Source organism: Rhinolophus sinicus, linkage group LG07 (assembly GCF_036562045.2).
Source record: "Rhinolophus sinicus isolate RSC01 linkage group LG07, ASM3656204v1, whole genome shotgun sequence".
Lineage (NCBI taxonomy): Eukaryota > Metazoa > Chordata > Mammalia > Chiroptera > Rhinolophidae > Rhinolophus > Rhinolophus sinicus.
In genome coordinates, this window is record NC_133757.1 from 103490566 (window position 1) to 103508875 (window position 18310).

Below are 18310 nucleotides of genomic sequence, written 5' to 3' on the forward strand. Positions count from 1 at the left end.
TAATTCGTTCAAGTTAAGCTTTTAGAAGGTCATCAAGGGCAGACTATCAACACAGTCATTTTTTGTCAGATCATCCAACCATAATCCCTACATAAAGTGCAATGTCATTTGTCAAATCTCTGCTTTACAGTGGGCTACTGCTAGCCTGCTTCAGCCTCTCGCCAAATTCCTTCAGGGACCCAAGTCTAGGTCTGTCCTCCTATGTTCACCTTTGGATTTCCAAAGTCACCTTGTTCCTGGAATGTGGGATCTTCCCCGAACTGCTACTTTCTTTGCAACAGCTTATTGAAAGCAAACAAGCGTGGGCGAATTGAGCAAGAACTTCTGGAACACCAACCTTGGAGAAGGAGCAAGGAATGTAGAGTGAATGTTGACCATCTAAACAGTACAAAGGTAATGATTAATCCCATCTCCTGCAGATTTAAATGGGATGGGACCTGGGAGTGGAGACAATCCTCCTTTCTTGCAGCTGGATTGCTGCTCATGAGCCAGCCCCACCCACAGAAAAGATGTTTTCCATGAGGATCTTCTGCTTGGTCCTGAGTGTGGTGGGAACAGTTTGGGTATGGTCCTCTTTATTTTCTCTTCTTTCTTTCTCTTTGGTGTTTATTCCACAAAGAGCTTGACGGTCTGAGTCAGTCTTATATATGTCTTAATACACTGTTAGCTTTCTAAGCTCTGGGCCCTGCAGGCCAGTTATTAGATGGGCCTGACACCTCAAGAATACAGGGTAATATGACCCTAAGGGGCAGACTTACCCGGACCAAAATGTATAAATTCACAGAGGAAGCTTTAATATCTGTAACTCAGTCTTAGAACATTTTTTTAAGGGAAAAAGTCTTTGCCATCTTTGTTGCTATATAGCCTCGAGATAGTTAATGTTAGCGAACAGAACAAAACATTCACATGGTGAGAGTTTTTAAAATTCTTGATATTTGCCCATAATAAGCAGAACAGTAATTTAATACAGTTTTTTCTGAAAGGTTGTTTTTGTGTTTCTTTTAAGACAAATAAAAAGCAAATTAGTTGTCTTTGCAAACACATTACATAGCAAAGTCAGAAGAGATTAACTGATAAACCCATATGCTTTTTTGGGAAGCAATTGTATTCTTTTAAGCTAATTACTAAATATTGCAATGATTCCTAAAGTTTGACTCCAGAAACCTACAGGAAAGAAGAGAAACTTAATTCAATAAGCATTTTGATCTTATAAAGACATGATAAATATGTTTTAAAAAGTCAGTTACATCCAGTCTGAATTATTTCAGTTTATTTCTTTCCCTTCACCACTCATAATTCCTAATACCAGAGCAGAAGAAAACTAAAGAGAACTTCTAACTTAATTTTCTCTCTCATAATAAAATAATAACTAAACATTTTTAAGGGAAATAAAACTAACATCATTTGCTAAGATGATATTTTGGATAATGCATAACTTTCAGTTACTTCTCCCTGTTACTGGCATAAATACATATTTAATTTTTGCTTGTTTTTTTTTTTGTTGTTGTTATGCCATTTAATTATGAAGTATGTTTGAATTTATAATTTTATTTCTTAGACAAATAGATTATATTTGTTCCTTTAGATAAATTGTTCTTGATTGCTAGAATTAGTATTATTTTTTGTTTTTTTAAATGAGAAAACAAATGTTAACTAATTATAAAAATAAACTTTCTGAGATTAAAATAGTCATAGCAAAAATCTTCGTAAGTTGGTGACACAAAATAAAAATACCCAATATCTAAAACCCACATTGATTTATTAGAATATAAAATCTTGTTGGAAGAATATTTTTATCTTATTTCACCCCATAGATCACAATAGATCTAATTGTAAGGTGTTCAAAAGAGTTGTCAGTCATAGACCATTATTTTTTCTTTCAGTTTACTTTTCCTCATTTCAGTTAAAAAGATACCATTACATGAGTGAGCAAACTAAAAAGCATTTCTGAGTCTGAACTGGACACATTTGTGTTCTTAGTATATACTTGCTCAAATTGTGGACACATAAGGTCATCGTAGAAACTTAAAGGACAGACTTTAAGCTAAGATAGTGTAGGCTTTTTCCTACTGAAACAGGAATTATAGGAGAAAGGATTCTTTGATTTTTTTTTCAATTATCTTTCTATCTCCAGATATCAATGAAAATTAAAAGGTAAATTTTAACTCATTTTGTGGATTCAAATAATTTTTCTTTTATAATGGAGACTTTAAAAGGCCTACCATTTGTTAAATGCTTGTTTAGTGTCAAACACGGTTAAGAAATGTGTACCCTTTATCTCTTTCAATTCTCACAACTTCTTAAAACAGGTACTAGTATATTCATCCAAAGGTTAAGAAACCTAAAGTTTACAGTGGCCCCAAAGCTGGTGCTGTTAATCTTTGGGTGAGGCCATCTTCTTTGAGTTTGACAAACATGCCAGTGTCTCTTCTTTATTTGCCTAACGTTGTTCTCTTCTTTTAATCTTTAAAGTCTGGAGAGACCCAAGAAGGTGAATTTCTAGCTGAAGGAGGAGGTGTGCGTGGCCCCAGACTTGTGCAAGGACAGCAATCTGCCTGCAGAGAGAGAGACTGGCCCTTCTGCTCTGATGACGACTGGGTGAGCAGTGGGCTTGGGGAACAACACAATCCTTCCTTGTTGGGCTAGAAGTGCACACAGCCTAACCAGTTAGGTCACAGAAAACGTTTTCAATGGAAAAAAATCAAATAGCTCCTTACAGGTTAAATTAAAGAAGACAGATGCAAAGGAACCTAGTCCTGAGAGCACTGTTTAAATTACTTTCAAATCTCTGGGTCATTAGTGGGATTAAGAGATTGGCTTTTAATTCCATGTGCAGGTGGATACTAGGAACCTGATTGTTAGGCTTCAAGGTTTCACTGGGCCTAATTTATGGTTAAATGTGCCCTCGTTCCAGAATTTCCCTATGATCGCTGATTAGCCCTTTCAAACGACTTTTAAATCAATAGATAATCTGAAGAGATTGGGGAAGAAAGCAATGGGAGTGGCAAGGAAACCTTCAAAATTGTACTGGAGCCAAGAGATAGACCCTTAATGTAATTATTTTTTTCTCTTCACTTTCAGAACCTAAAATGCCCTTCTGGCTGCAGGATGAAAGGGTTGATTGATGAAGTCAATCAAGATTTTACAAACAGAATAAATAAGCTCAAAAACTCACTATTTGAATATCAGAAGAACAATAAGGACTCTAGTTCATTGACTAGAAATATAATGGAAACTTTGAGAGGGAAATTTGCCAACCGTAATCGTAAGTATTACGTATTTGATGCTTTGACTTTATAGTACACAACAGAAGAAACAACATCAAAAATCCTAAATAAACATAATATCTTCATATAGCAACTGCAATTTTATTCCAAAGCTCTTAGTGTAGAGACACATGCCTTTATGATATCCCTAAATTTTTAAGGAGGGGCTAGTAATTTTGTTATTTTAATAATGTAAAAAAAAAACCCATCATCTTAGAATTGTTGAAGACCACACTGTAAGTCAGAATTTTGGATTGAAGGCTAGAATTTAAGTGTTTTCTTTTTCAAGAGTGTATACTGAAAATAAGATGGGCCCAACCTTTTGAGTACATATTTTTGTTTCATAGGAGACATATTTTGTTACAGAGGAGGAAACTGAGAGGGCAAGGGACTTGCATAAAGACACAAAGCTGTCATGTGATAGAACTAGGAGTTCAACCCACAGACTCCACTAAGCTGATTATATAGTTTTTTGGTTTTTTTTTTAATTTAAAATATAGAACCATGCTATAGCTTTCTCACAGGACGAGGGCCAGGTCTCATTAGAACCAGGAAACACTGGGTTTGCTCTGGATGTGGGCAGCAAACTTAGTGAGGCCCCAGTTCCTGAAGATTTATTTGACCCTTTATTTAGATCAGGGGTGTCCAAACTTTTTGCAACGTTTTTTTTAGCAAGGGCCATATGTGATAAAATACACAAACAGCTGGGCCACTCACTCGAGGTGAAGTATGCATTGCCTCACCTGGTTTATTTAAGTAAACTAAATATATTTTTGGAATCTGCTGCAGGCCAATTAACAATGGATCATGGGCCGCAGTTGGCCCTCGGGACGCAATTTTGACACCCCTGCTTTTTAGATCTTCAGGAGACACTTGACTAATTTAAAGTCAACAGTACAACAGTAACTGAAAAGTGAATGATCCTGTTGACTTAAAAAAAAAAAAAAATCTTAGGAACGATTTCAAATGTATAGCTAGGAAGAAAACCTCAATTAAAACATTTAAGAGCATATTCAAGTCCCGTGATAAAGGGTGTGATGAAATAATAAGATGTGATCAAACTGATTATTTTATTTCCTAATTACATCTTTAAAATTCCAAAAATATTTCTTCCTCTGCCTTTATTTGGATTACTAATTTCTAGTAGGACACTTTAATTGACATCCATGGATGATTGCAGGATATAACATTGACCAAAATTCAAATGCCTCATGGATTTAAAACTCACAAATTAAATGCCCATAGAAAAAACTATTATCAATATAAAATGGGAATAATTACAAGTAAGTTTCCTTCTTTTGCTGGCTATTACATGCAAATCACTCAGCAGTTACTTCAATATCCATATTTTCTATTTTAGACAATGATAATATATATAGCCAAGTGTCAGAAGATCTGAGAAACAGAATTGACGTCTTGAAGCGCAAAGTCACAGAACAAGTACAACATATCCAGCTTCTGCAGAAAAACGTCAGGAATCAGCTGGTAGATATGAAACGACTGGAGGTAAGGAAGTATGTGGCTCTGTCACCAGATTTCCTTATTTTTGAATAGCAGGGGAAAGGAAGGCAATAGAGCAAAGCCATTGTCTACCTACAGTATCGCTATTATGAACCCCACTCTGTAGATGAAGAAAAAAAGCTCATAGACAGTAAGTGAATTTTCCCAAGGCACATAGTCTATTTCAAAAGCATATATTCAACCTTTTCTTGTCTTATGCAAAGCTTTGATACTGCCATGCCTCTGAGTCTTCAGTCTCAATCTCACAGATCACTAGTATTTCCTTTCAGAGGGAATAGCAACTTACTCTTGATTTGTTCTAAGTTAAATCCAAATAGTTCCTATTGCTTCTCCTGGCTAACCTTACAATCTCCAATATCTCTTCTACTAAGGACACTACATAAATAGAAAATAAAGCGTTGGTTGGTAGGTCTTCAAGTCCAGGAAATGAAAACAGTGTCCAAGAGATAAATAAATGAACTACTACGAACTCAATAGATATCATTTATTTATTTGCATCTACCTTTTTTCTTTATCTTTCTCTCCATCTCTCTAGGTGGACATTGATATTAAGATCCGATCTTGCAAAGGGTCATGCAGTAGGTCTATATCACGTGAGATAGATCTAGCGGACTATGAAGATCAGCAGAGGCAACTTGAACAGGTCATTGTCAAAGATTTACTTCCCTCTAGAGATAAGCAGTACTTACCAGTGTTAAAAATGAACCCCTCTTCAAAGGTGGTTCCCACAGAGTTCAAGAGTCAGCTTCAGAAGGCCTCTCCAGAGTGGAAATCACTAATGGAAATGCAGCAGACCGAAATGGTGTTAGAGCAGTCTGGTCCTGCTGGAAATGTTCGAGGAGACTCCGCATCTCATGGAACAGGATCAGCACCTGAAAACCCCAGGAACCCCGGACCTGGTAGTACTGGAAATTGGAAGCCTGGGAGCTCCAGACCTGGAGGTGCTGGGCCTGGAAGTTTTAGGCCAGAGAGCTCAGGGCATGGAAACACCAGACCTGCCAACCCAGACTGGGGCACATTTGAAGAGCTTTCAGAAAGTACAAGTCTAGGGACAAGAAAAGAGTACCCAACAGGTAAACTGGTATCTTCTGAGGGAAGTAAAGAACTTCTGATTGCTGATGAGAAGGTCATCTCTGGGAGCCCAACATCCAGTCGTCGTTCATGTTCTAAAACCATTATTAAGACTATTGTAGGTCCTGATGGTCGCAGAAAAGAGACCAAAGAAGTGGTAAATTCTGAAGATGGTTCTGACTGTGGTGGCACACCTGATTTAGACTTGTTCCATACTTTGCACGACGGGATTGGCCTAGATGATTTCCGTCATAGGCACCCTGCTGCTGCTGCTTTCTTTGACATGGACTCAACTGGAAAAGCATTCTCTGCATTCAGGGAGTCTGACAGTAGGACCCAGTCTATGGGCTCAGCATCTGACAGGAACACAGGCTTAAGGGACATCAGCTCTCACCACCATGGTGTACCTGAGCTCCTTCCCGGTGGTAAAACTTCAAGGCGCAGCAAAATTGTAACCAGTAGCATGACTTCCAGCAAAGGAGACTCCACATATGAAAGCAAGATCTATAGAATGGGAGAGGAGGCTGGAAGTGAAGCACATCTTGACACCAGAGAAGCGCATACCACCAAGAAAAGTGCTAAAGCTCGCCCTGCCAGAGGTATTGGCACTTCTCCTTTGGGGAAGCCTTCCCTGACCCCCTAGACTAAGTTCATTATTCTTGCAATGTGCTCTCATAGCACCTTGTACTTCTTTCCGAGCCCTCTATCATGCTTTATTAAAATTACAGGGGTGTTTTTTTTTTTCGTTTCTTTTTGTGCAAGACTGTAAGTTCCATGGGGGCAGGGACTTCGTTCATCGTGCTCAGCTCTGTATTCTCACATGCCTAACAGTGCAGAGGGTCACCACTCAATAAATGCATGTTAAATGAATGAATGAATCCCTCTGAAACTCGCTTTTGAGTTTGCTTAACCAAATTCTTTTACCGTTCAAAATGTGCATTGTTGGAATTGTCACCCAATGTATTGATCGTATTTTTAGAGTGGATCTCAGTTGAAATTGAGATCAGGTTAAAAACAAGCTATATTAATACCAAAGGATGCTTAGTTATCTTTGCTGGTTACTTGTTATTAATCAGTACATGCAAGTAAAATTCCAAATCCATTGAAGAAAATCCCCTTTGCAATTTGTGGGTGTAAATGCCAAGCACTTGCATACATTTCATTCCAGTGTTAAGTGCATCCTTTCTTCATGGAGGGAAAGAAGAAAGGAGGGCTGGAAAGTAGGAAGGAAGGAGGAAGGAAGGAAGGAAGGAAGGAAGGAAGGAAGGAAGGAAGGAAGGTGAGGAAGTGAAAGGAAACCAGAATCTGCCTTCATTTAATCTGGGCCATACCTATCTTTGTAAAGCTGAATGACAGTAACTTCTTCCAACCAGCTTAATTTTTTTTTTAGACTGTGATGATGTCCTCCAAACACATCCTTCAGGTGCCCAAAGTGGCATATTCAATATCAAGCTACCGGGATCCAGTAAGATTTTTTCTGTTTATTGCGATCAAGAGACCGGTTTGGGAGGATGGCTTTTGATCCAGCAAAGAATGAATGGATCACTGAATTTTAACCGGACGTGGCAAGACTACAAGAGAGGTTTCGGCAGCCTGGATGACAAGGGGGAAGGAGAATTCTGGCTAGGCAACGAATACCTCCACTTACTAACGCTGAGGGGCTCTGTCCTCCGGATTGAATTAGAGGACTGGGCTGGGAACCAGGTTTACGCAGAATATCGCTTGAGGGTAGGCTCTGAGGCAGAAGGCTATGCCCTGCAGGTTTCCTCCTACGAAGGTACTGCGGGTGATGCTCTGATTGAGGGTTCTGTAGAGGAAGGGGCAGAGTACACTTCTCATGCTGGCATGCAGTTCAGCACCTTTGACAGGGATGCAGACCAGTGGGAAGAGAACTGCGCGGAAGTCTATGGAGGAGGCTGGTGGTACAACAACTGCCAAGCGGCCAACCTCAATGGCATCTATTACCCTGGGGGCTTCTATGACCCAAGGAATAACAGTCCTTATGAGATTGAAAATGGAGTGATCTGGGGCCCCTTCAGAGGAGCAGATTATTCCCTCAGGGCTGTTCGCATGAAAATCAGGCCCCTTGTGACCCAGTAGGCTGAAAGAGTAGAAGTGAGAGCATTTGGGTTTTTTGTTTGTTTCGTGAAGTGGAGAAACAAGGAAGATAAAGAAGATTCTTTACAACTGAAAAAATTACCAGGTGCTATTTTATTATTCTTTGTACTGTAGTTAAATGTAACTGAGATATATTAGTGCTTTAAAAAATAAAGTTATATGGGTGGTTTTTTTTATCTGTAATATAGCTCCGTGAGTTTTAAAATTCCTATAAGGATACACCAAGGGACATTCAGTACATCAGGACGAGAGAGTCAGATAAAAGCTCCTCTCTGCAGTTCTTAAGGGTGTTGTTGTCAGAACTTCTCTTCCCACACCATTCAAAGTCATAGGGCATTGTAAAGTAAAAAAGCTATTTTATCCATTCTATTTGAATGATTTTAAATGAATATTTAAGTTGCAAAGCACTACGATGAACAATGGCTGGCTTTTGTACATGAATTTACTAAGTATTTTTATCTCTTCTTTTAGCAAGCAAATTCAGAAAGGCAGGGGAAGCATGTTTTTTTCTTAATAGAAATAGAAACCTATTCCTAAGTCTTCCAATGAAGACCACAATACACACTTAATTTTTCCCCCAGAGTCTAACCAATTTCTTTCCAAAATACCTGGAAAAAAATGAATTTAAAATTTTTTCAATATTTACAAGTATTCCCCAAACAGATGGCATTTACACATTGATAAATAATCCCCACAGCAATCATTGCACTTAATTTTGTATCAGTCATAAAGTATAGTCTGTGATACATTAGTTGTTATTAAAGTAAGACATTTGTTTGAAAGCATCTCACTAAATATGAGCTATACCACATGCATACATTTAACACATTTCCATTGATCAATATTTTATTTTGATCTAAGTTGCATCTTTGATCTTTGTGACCTTGTCTCCTGCTTCCAATTTTTAACTTACATTCTCTTCTAGTGAGAACCACTTGCCATTTACCCCTGAAAACATATTGAAACATCCCAAGCACCTTGGGATCCCAGTACATTGCCTTCTCTTGCCTACTTTCTACTGCAATGTAACTGCATCCTTTCTCCTTGGAAGGCTAGAAAGAAGAAAGGGAGGGAGGAAAAGAGGAAGGGTGGCAGGAAGGAAGGAAGGGGGCTAGGACTAAGTACCAGAACCCAAGGAGTAGAGGGAAGGTGAGCATAAGAGCTTGCAAATGAGTCACACATGAAGCCCCAGTATTCTTGCATTTCCTCACATGCAGTTAAAAATTCTGGGTACAAATAAGTGATATACCTCCAACTCTTTGGATACTTGGATAAGAACTTCAGAATTAAAAGAAGTTTCATTTATTTTTGACATCGGAGTCCCATGTTATCTCTATGCCCACCCCATTGACATGTACATGCCTACACAGAATTTTATTGTCCAGAATGTCACACTATTGGGGACAGAATCAGGTCCCAATATGAAAGTGACTTTGAATGTGATGGGCCATTCCTTATTTATTTTGAAGGCTTTGAGTTTTTTTAGCAAAGAATAGGTAACTTTTTTTCATTTAAAAATCAGTAGCCAATATTATTATAAACAGTAACCAATAGTAGAATCATGATAATTAAGCTACAGTTTGGGTGTGAGAACAGACACTGAACATCTTTTCCATTTTACCTAATTTAACCGATTACTCTATTTCCCTTATTCCTGAAATTAAATATTAATTCAGTTTCTCTGACTCTTATTCACTTGGAAGCCCACTTTAACTTTGTTTTCATTTGGTTACCACTCTCTTGAAACTGCTCTTCTTAAATCAACGGGAACTTTGTAGTTCTAAATTTAATGTGTATTCAAGCCTCTTCCCGTTTAACCTCTTTGAAACATCTGTTATTATTGTCCCCATCCTTCTTCAATCTGTATTTTCTCTTGTTTCTGATACACCACTCCCATGTGTTGCATCTTTGTCAGTCTTTCTAACTGGCAATTTTTTCTTAGACCACCCCTTACATGTAGGAGTTTCTCATTACAATAATATTAGTACGTATTTTTATCAGTTGGGAGTTGGTTTGACCTATGTGGCTTATATAAGATGGAAGCTCATTTCTTGTTTACAGAAATATCTATAGGAATGTGTCCCCACAGTGTAGTCAGGAAGACATTATCTTAATAAATGGCTTCTATCCTCAAGTTTATTTCATGGTTCAAACATCATGTCCTGTAGAAATCTGGAAAAAAGAGGACAGACAGAATGGAAAATGAGTACCTTCTTTCTTTTAAGGGACTTTTCCTGGATTTTCCGTCCAATACTTTCACTTACATCTCATTAGGCATAGCTTAGTCCCAAAGACATACATAACTGCCAGAGAGCCTCAGACAGCTGTTAGCTTAGATACAAGGCTATCCTAATTAAAGTAGGATTCTCCTACTAAGGAGGAGAGGGAGAATTGACATTGAGGTAGGCAATTTTAGCAGTCTTAACCAGACATCTAATCTCTCTTAACCTCTTGCTTTACCACCATTTTTTAAATTCCTTCATCCTCCACAAAACTATCTTTAAAAAAAAAATAAATCCAATCAAATCTATTCATTCTACGAGTATATGTCATGCGGGAGACCCTGCTCGCTGCACCATTTGTCGTACGGGGGACCCTGCTCGCTGCGCCATTTGTTGTGCAGGGAGGCCTGCAGGGTCTCTGCTCCAGCTCTCCATACAAGAACACAGGACATGGTGAGGCCAAAAAGGAACACCCACAGAGCCATAGGTAGGGGAGTCATACCACTACGGTCTCACTGGAGGCTGGGTTCACTGGACGTGCGACCTGCTGTCCCTTTTGTCTGCTACCCACCGACGACTCTCTTTCACTCTCCTCTACTCTCCTCCGTAGCCGCAGCAGTTATATTAGTGGCCAATGGCTCACTGGTTACAGCTGACGGCCAACTAGCCACAGCTGATGGCCATGCAATCACAGTTGGCCATTTACTACCTGAGCCAGCACCTGTCTATGTGAGGCTGAGAGCCTGGAAACTACTTTCTGGGGCTCTGCCCCCACAGTATATTTTCTCCTTGGTTGATTTGACAATCACCCTTAGCTTTGATTACCACCAATAGGTCGATGATAGCCAAATCTAACACTTCAGCCTTGACATTCAGATCCATGATTTCAACCAATACTGAACAGGTCCAGTTAAATATTTCTCATTAATATGCCTAAGAGTGAACTAACTACCTTCTCATCAAAACCTGTTGCCTCTTTTCTATTTCTTATCCCTGTCATAGGCATCATTAGCCCTCCAGTTTCCTAATCTAGAAAATCTGGGACCCTTCTCAGCTTCTGCTTTTCCTTTAATTCCTATCCCCAATCTATTCCCAAACCATCTTCTACTCTAAAATTGGCATTCTTACAGCACTTTTATGTTCTTATGTTACCTTCTGTTAATCTTGTTTCATTTGGGCTATTTAACAGTTGCTTAACTTCTTGCTTTCCCACCATTCTTTTGTTCCTCCATTTTCCACAAAGTCACCTTTAAAAAACAAATACAATCAAGTCTTTCTCCTGTTTAAGGTCTTATGTTAAGGATGAGTTAAAACAAAAGAACAAACAAAACAAAACAGATACAAGACTCAGATACAGAGAACAAACTGATGGTTGCCAGAAGGGAGGGGGGTGGGGGAATGAGTGAAAAAGGTGAAGGAATAAGTACAAACTGGTAGTTATAAAATAAATAAGCCATGGGGATGTAATGCACAGGACAGGGAATATAGTCAATAATATTGTGATAATTATGTATGGTGACAAATGGTTTCTACACTTATCGTTGTGATCACATCATAGGTATATCAATGTAGAACCATTATGTTATATACTTGAAACTAATAAAATATTGCGGGTCAACTGGTCTTTAATAAAAATATATATAGAGAGATAAAAGTCTTAGCTTTTCATATAAGCTCTTTCATAGATTGGTCTTTTTTCAACCTCTACAGTCATTTACTCTACACTTCAATCGATGAATTTCTCACTGATATTGGAATACCAGGTTCTTTAATGATTCTGTGCCTTTCCATATATTGCCTAGAAGCCTCCCATTCATCCCTTAAAATACAGCTCTATAACATTCCTTCTGTGAATGCCTGCCATGGAACATAGAACCAGGAATTGTTCTCTGGGCCCTCATAGTTCTTGTTCATATCTCAAAAATACATAGTTGATCTCTAACTCTAACATATTTATTTCTTTTATATGGCACTAGATTGTAAATTCCTTTAGGCCAGAGCTCATTGATGTAGTGTTTACTGCCCTATGTAAGAATGTCTCACCCATTCTAAGATTATACGATAAATATTTTTTTAATTTTCTTTTTTTTACTAAAGGATTTTTATTAAAATATAGCTAACATGCAATAGTATACTAGTTTCAGATGTACACCATAGTTATTCAGCATTTATGTACCAGAAGAAATGATCACCGTAAGTCTAACAACCATTTGACACCATACAATACCTCTTATTCCCCTTCATCTTTTACCTCCCTTTCTTCAATTTTTCAATTACAGGTGATATTCAATATTATTTTATATTAGTTTCAGGTGTACAGCTTAGTGGTTAGACATTTGTGTAATTTACGAAGTGACCCCTGACTACTCTAGTACCCACCTGGCATTATTCATAATTATTACCATATTATCGACTATATTCCTTATACTTTACATCCCTATGATTATTTCATAACTACTAATTTGTACTTCTTAATCCCTTCACCTTTTCATACTGCCTTACAACCCCTCTCCCAGCTGGCAACCATCAGCTTCTTCCTTGAATCTACAAGTCTATTTCTGTTTCATTTGTTCATGTATTTTTTTTCTTCAGATTCTACATATAAGTGAGATCATATGGTATTTGTCTTTCTTTTTCTGACTTATTTCATTTAACATTATACTTTCTAAGTCCATCCATGTTTCCGCAAATGGTAAGATTTCATTCTTTTTTATGGCCAAGTATTATTCCATTATATATGCTATGTACCACACCTTCTTTATCCAATTGTCTATTAAGGGGAATTAGGTTGCTTCCATATCTTGGCTATTGTAAATAATGCTGCAATGAACATAAGAGTGCATATATATTTTCAAATTAGTGTTTAGATTTCTTCAAATAAATACTTAGAAGTAGAATTTCTGAGTCATAAGGTAGTTTCACTTTTAATTTGTTTAGGAACCTCCATACTGTTTTCTATAGTGGCTGCACCAATTTGCAATCCGACCAACAGTGCAGCAGGGTTCCCTTTTCTCCACATTTCCCTTGTTGTTTGTTGATTTATTGATAAAGGCCATTCTGACAGATGAGAGGTGATATCTCATTGTGATTTTAATTTGCATTTCTCTGATGATTAGTGGTGTTGAGCATCTTTTCATATGTCTATTGGCCATACACACGTAAGTTGTAGAAGTTTCTTTAAATATATTTATTGTCTTTTTCTTTTACATTTAAATATTTAATTAACCTAGAATTTATTTTAATATGTTATGAAGAAGGTTTACTTTTGTTTTCTTGGGGACAGGTAGCCAGTTGTGCTGGGATTGTTTATGAAAGTGTTCTCTGCCACTGGAATTTAAAGGCCAATTTTCTTAAATAAAACTTTCCTTGGATCGCTCTATAGACTCTCTGTCATAAAGGGTGTCATGTGGGGTCTCTGGTCCTGCTCCTCACATAAGAACATAGGACATGGTGAGGCCAAAAAGGAACACCCATGGAGCCATAGATAGGGGAGTCATACCACCACACTCTCTCTGGCGGCTAGGTTGGAGACACAGGAAGCAGGAGCCACACTAACCGCAACCTGACATCCACTTCTCTCTGCCAACCAACCTCACTTGCTAACTGCAATCCGTGTTTGCTAGCTCAGCCACCATCTTCTGACTAGCCCCCCATTTCTCTGCTAGTGTACCCACGGCAGTTATATTAGTTGCCAATGGCTCACTGGTTACTGCTGACGGCCAACTAGCCACAGCTGATGGCCATCCAATCACGGTTGATGGTCATTTACTACCTAAGCCAGCACCTTTCCACATGAGGCCGAGAGCCTGGAAACTGCACTGCTGGCTCTGTCCCCACACTCTCCTGTGCTTATACTACCTTGCTTATCTTCATTTTTAAAGTATAGTTTTTGGATGAAGTATTCTCCCTCTTACTCTACACCCTTTTTTTTTTAATATAGAAAAGTTTTACTTTCAATTTTTACTTTGTTTGTTCTAGGGGATACTTAGAAAAGACTTTAACTTCCAGTTAATTATATTTTAGGAGGTTAGGGTGAGTCATCTTCTTTTATTTTTTATACCCCTGACTTCATGTGCAATTTGTGAGTAATCTTTTAATTATTATTTTCCAACTATTTCATAAACTAGTTTAACCAATTATTTAATTCTGTTTTAGAATTTTTAAGGTATTCTTTGTGGACTAGTACATGATTTATTTTTGTAAATTTTCATAGGCATGCAGAAGAATGTATATTTTTACATTTATAGTTTACAATATCTTATATTATAAGCTTGTTGATGATATTATTTAAATTTCTAGGATAATGATGCTGTAGTTCATAGGTAAACATGACAGTATTGTATATAACACTTAATTTTAATTATTTTCCCAGTGGTATTACTGATCTAATTAAACTCTGTCGCAGGTTCCTCTTATAACCAAAATGCATTTCGAATTTTAGTTAGCTGACATGAGTGGTGCAGCTGGTGAATCAGAACAAGATTCATCCAACCAAGTTCACTAATTTCCAATCATGTCTAGAAAAGCCTGAAAGAAAATGGCATCATATTAATAAAGTACATGCAGGTGGCAAGTATCATAAACTAAGTATTTGTTATACTTGAAAGTAATACAACATTTACTGTTTGCTGAAACAGTTGAGATGTAGTAACATTTAGATTTTGGTAGCCATGAATATTATCCAAGTTGCTTTTAAGTAATGAAATTTATACAGGAACCATTTTGGAGATGTATTTTATTTATTTATTCATGCATTTATTAATTCACCTATATCCTATTTTTAATTGAATCCCAAGTGCTTTTTAAATCTCATTTATGGAGAAAAATCTTTAATTAATGGGGTGTGGGGATGGCAAGAGCCTTAAACATCAAAAAAAGGGAATAGTATGGTAAGGAATTTGCACCTGGGGAAGAGGTTCAAATTAATCCTTATACAAGAGCTGGACGTCATGTCTTCCATTTCCACATAGTGCAAACGGCACTTCCAAACCACAGAGATAAGAAAATTTAAGATAACCTGCCAAATTTGAGCTGATTAAGCAGTTGACTATCAAACAGTGATCTCCTTGTTCATCAGCCTATTGAGGAAGGTGGCTACATGCTGATTGCAACAGATCATTCTGGAAAATATTTGCTAAATCCACCTTTGACTCTACCTACAATAGGTCAGTGACCTCAAGGTTGCAAAACTGCATTAAAGTATATCCTTTTGAGAGATAAAGCAAATGTAGCAAGCAGTTGGTGAATCTAGGTGAAGAATATAGAGGTATTCATTAAGCCATTCTTGTCATTTCTCTGTAAGACTGAAACTTTTTAAAATAAATAAAAAGTTGTTGGAGAAATACAACTCAGTCAAAACCAAAACCCAATATCACCTATTGGGCACATCTTGGGTGGGAGGAGAGAAAGGGTACAGTGGTTAATTTTGGTATCAGTTAAGACTATTTGCATAAGCATATGACTCACCCAGTCTAATCACTTAAGACATAAAATATTTGAATAAACAGGGCAATATCATGTTCCTAATGTAAAAGGATGTGAACGTCAGTATTATCTTTATTAGTAAAAGGTTGGAAAAATCTAAATTTAAATATCAAAAGACAGAGACTTGCTAAAAAATCAGAGTACATTCACATGATGGAATATTATATAGCCATTAAAAAGCTTACTATACAAAATAACATGATAGGAGAATATTAAGTAACTTGGAAAATTTCCCAAGACACAGTGTGATAAATTCAGGTACTAAAACATGTACAGGATAACAAAAAAAAACCCACAAAGCGAGATATTAGCTGCTTCCCTGTTATTGCTGAAATTATACATGGTTCTACTTTTTTCTATATTTCCCAAAATGTCCACAAATAATATGAGCGACTTTCATTATCTAAAACTACAATTAATGGTGTTAAAATAAACAGAAATTATTCCATTTGCTAGGTTCAGTTACAATTTTGCACAAACAAATTGCAACTTGGTGGGGAGTTGAGCTACAGTGGAAGCTCAAACAGGGAGCATCAAATGACATGCCTTATTGGAGGGCTAGATGGAATTCAGAAATCATAGTTTCAGCTCTGTATATAAATGGTAGGTAGCATCTTTAATTTGTTTCTTCACATCAAAAAAAACTAAAAGTCCAACCTAGAAAATCACCTGAGGCTGAGGGGCACCAGAGTAGAAATAGCGGTTCCAGTATTTGGAGACCATGTTGTTAAACCCAAGTCAAGTCTTAAACATCGGCAGTGGTCACCTACGGAGTCACAGTAATTTCAAAGATGACCACTTACCTAATGGTCACCATTTGAGTGAAAAAAAGTGTTAGATTAGAAACACGGGAATCTCAAGTAAATGCAAATGTAGCTTGGACCAGTCATTGAAAAATTCAGCCTGTGATCAGAATCTCCTAGGGACATTTATTTAAAAACAGACTCTTAGCTTCTTCCCATGTAGACTCTCATGTGATAAGTCTGATTGATACCAGGAAATCTGTTTTTTAAATGAGCTATGCAGGTTTAGATGATCATTCTACAAGATATTTGGTGTTATTGCTTCAACAGAAATGTCAGCTAAGTTACTGCAGCTTGTGGTGTGTCATATCATCCACATTTTTGCCTTGTGGGGAAATCTGCGTTCAGATCAAGGGCAATATCTTAGTTACATCCGTGAGCTGTTTTCCTTGGTTCCTAAATGCAGAGGAACTGGAAGTTTATGTCCCAAGTCATTCCTTATAGCCTATATAGTTTGTTACATACTTTCAGTCTTAACTATACAGTACAATATATAACACTTCTCATGCCATAGTGTGGGATTAATAATTTTCAACTGATCTTTTTATTATCTTCATAAAAGTCATGAGTTCATTTTTTAGGTACTGTTTTATATGTTCTAATTAGTGGACACTATTTTTTAATTAAATGTATTGGGGTGACATTGGTTAATACATTTATGTGGGTTTCAAGTGTACTATTCGATAATACATCATGTGTATATTGTATTGTGTGTTCTCCACCCAAAGTCAAATCTCCTTCCATCACCATATATTTGACTCCCTTTACCCTCTTCTACCTCCCTCCCACCCCCTCTTCCCTCTGGTACACTAAACTGTTGTCTCTGTCTTTGAGTTTTTGCTTCTTTGTTTTTATTATACCCAAAATTGCGGTGCTTGAAAGGGTAAAATCAGATATGTAGCATCTCTTACCAAATTATATCTTAAGAAGGCTTCCTTCTTTCTAAATGCATAGACCTAGATATTACATATCACCCAGGAGTGGTCACTGTGTTTCTGCTACTTGTACATTAACTGAGAATTGACCTCAGATTGCCTATTGTAGTGGTTTTTAATCTGTGGCTTTATTTTAAGCTCTAGGAATTCATTAGATCCTCTGTGAGTATGTAAATTGGGGGTTGAGAGAAAATCTAAAAGATATTGCCCTTGGATTGAGATCCTGCCATCTCTCATCTACAGTTCAGTGGGCTTTTGCTATAGTCAGCCTTGCTGAAAAAGCTCAATTTTCAGGTGTTTTGTACATAGAGTTTCTATCTGTGCCTTTATTGGAAAAAGTGTTCTAAGTATTTAAAAAAAAAAAAAAAAGGAATACCCAAGGTCTTGACAATCATTGGCTTTAGTCATCCAGTATTTATGAAAATCAGCCTTTCTGACAGGCTGATGATTCTGGAATCAAACAGGAATAAGAGCTCATTATCAGTGAAGGACAAAGCTATGTAAGACAGATAAACTGCAGTTAAAGTGAGGCTTGAAAACAAAGAGCAATTTGCCAGGTGAATTTAGGGGAAAGACACTGTTAACAATGAGAGCATTCATAGAAAAGGGCCTGACCTTTCTTGGAATGGTGAGAAATTCACTGTGATAAGACTGTAGATGTACAGTGAAGAGGGCAGGAGACAGTGCTGGGACCAAGCGCCAAACCATTGTCACTCCCAGCTAAGGAATTTGGACTTAAAACTTACAAATAACAAGGACATAATATTAAGCAGGAAAGTAACTTGGTCAGAATTTCCTATTTTTAGGACAATGTGTGTTATGGCAGAATAATAGATGTAGTTAGGGGTAGAACAGAACTAATGGTGGGGAAATCAGGTAAAAGTCGAGGT

The 18310-nt window shown here is 37.4% G+C and overlaps 1 protein-coding gene across 1 annotated transcript; it reads left to right on the forward strand.

Moving 5' to 3' along the window:
• Window positions 1–418: 418 nt before the first annotated feature.
• On the forward strand, window positions 419–8159 carry FGA (fibrinogen alpha chain). Its single transcript, XM_019733233.2, has 6 exons — window positions 419–563; window positions 2473–2598; window positions 3082–3265; window positions 4627–4772; window positions 5323–6457; window positions 7249–8159. The coding sequence occupies exons 1-6, from the start codon at window positions 426–428 to the stop codon at window positions 7956–7958; spliced, it is 2439 nt and encodes an 812-aa protein (XP_019588792.2). The 5' UTR covers window positions 419–425; the 3' UTR covers window positions 7959–8159.
• Window positions 8160–18310: the final 10151 nt, after the last annotated feature.

Excerpts from the sequence above, each read along its gene's own strand:
- FGA (XM_019733233.2), top strand. The coding sequence starts at position 426 with ATGGGATGGGACCTGGGAGTGGAGACAATCCTCCTTTCTTGCAGCTGG. Across the intron at positions 564-2,472 it reads GTGTGGTGGGAACAGTTTGG|TCTGGAGAGACCCAAGAAGG; the intron begins GTATGGTCCTCT and ends TAATCTTTAAAG. Across the intron at positions 4,773-5,322 it reads TAGATATGAAACGACTGGAG|GTGGACATTGATATTAAGAT; the intron begins GTAAGGAAGTAT and ends CCATCTCTCTAG.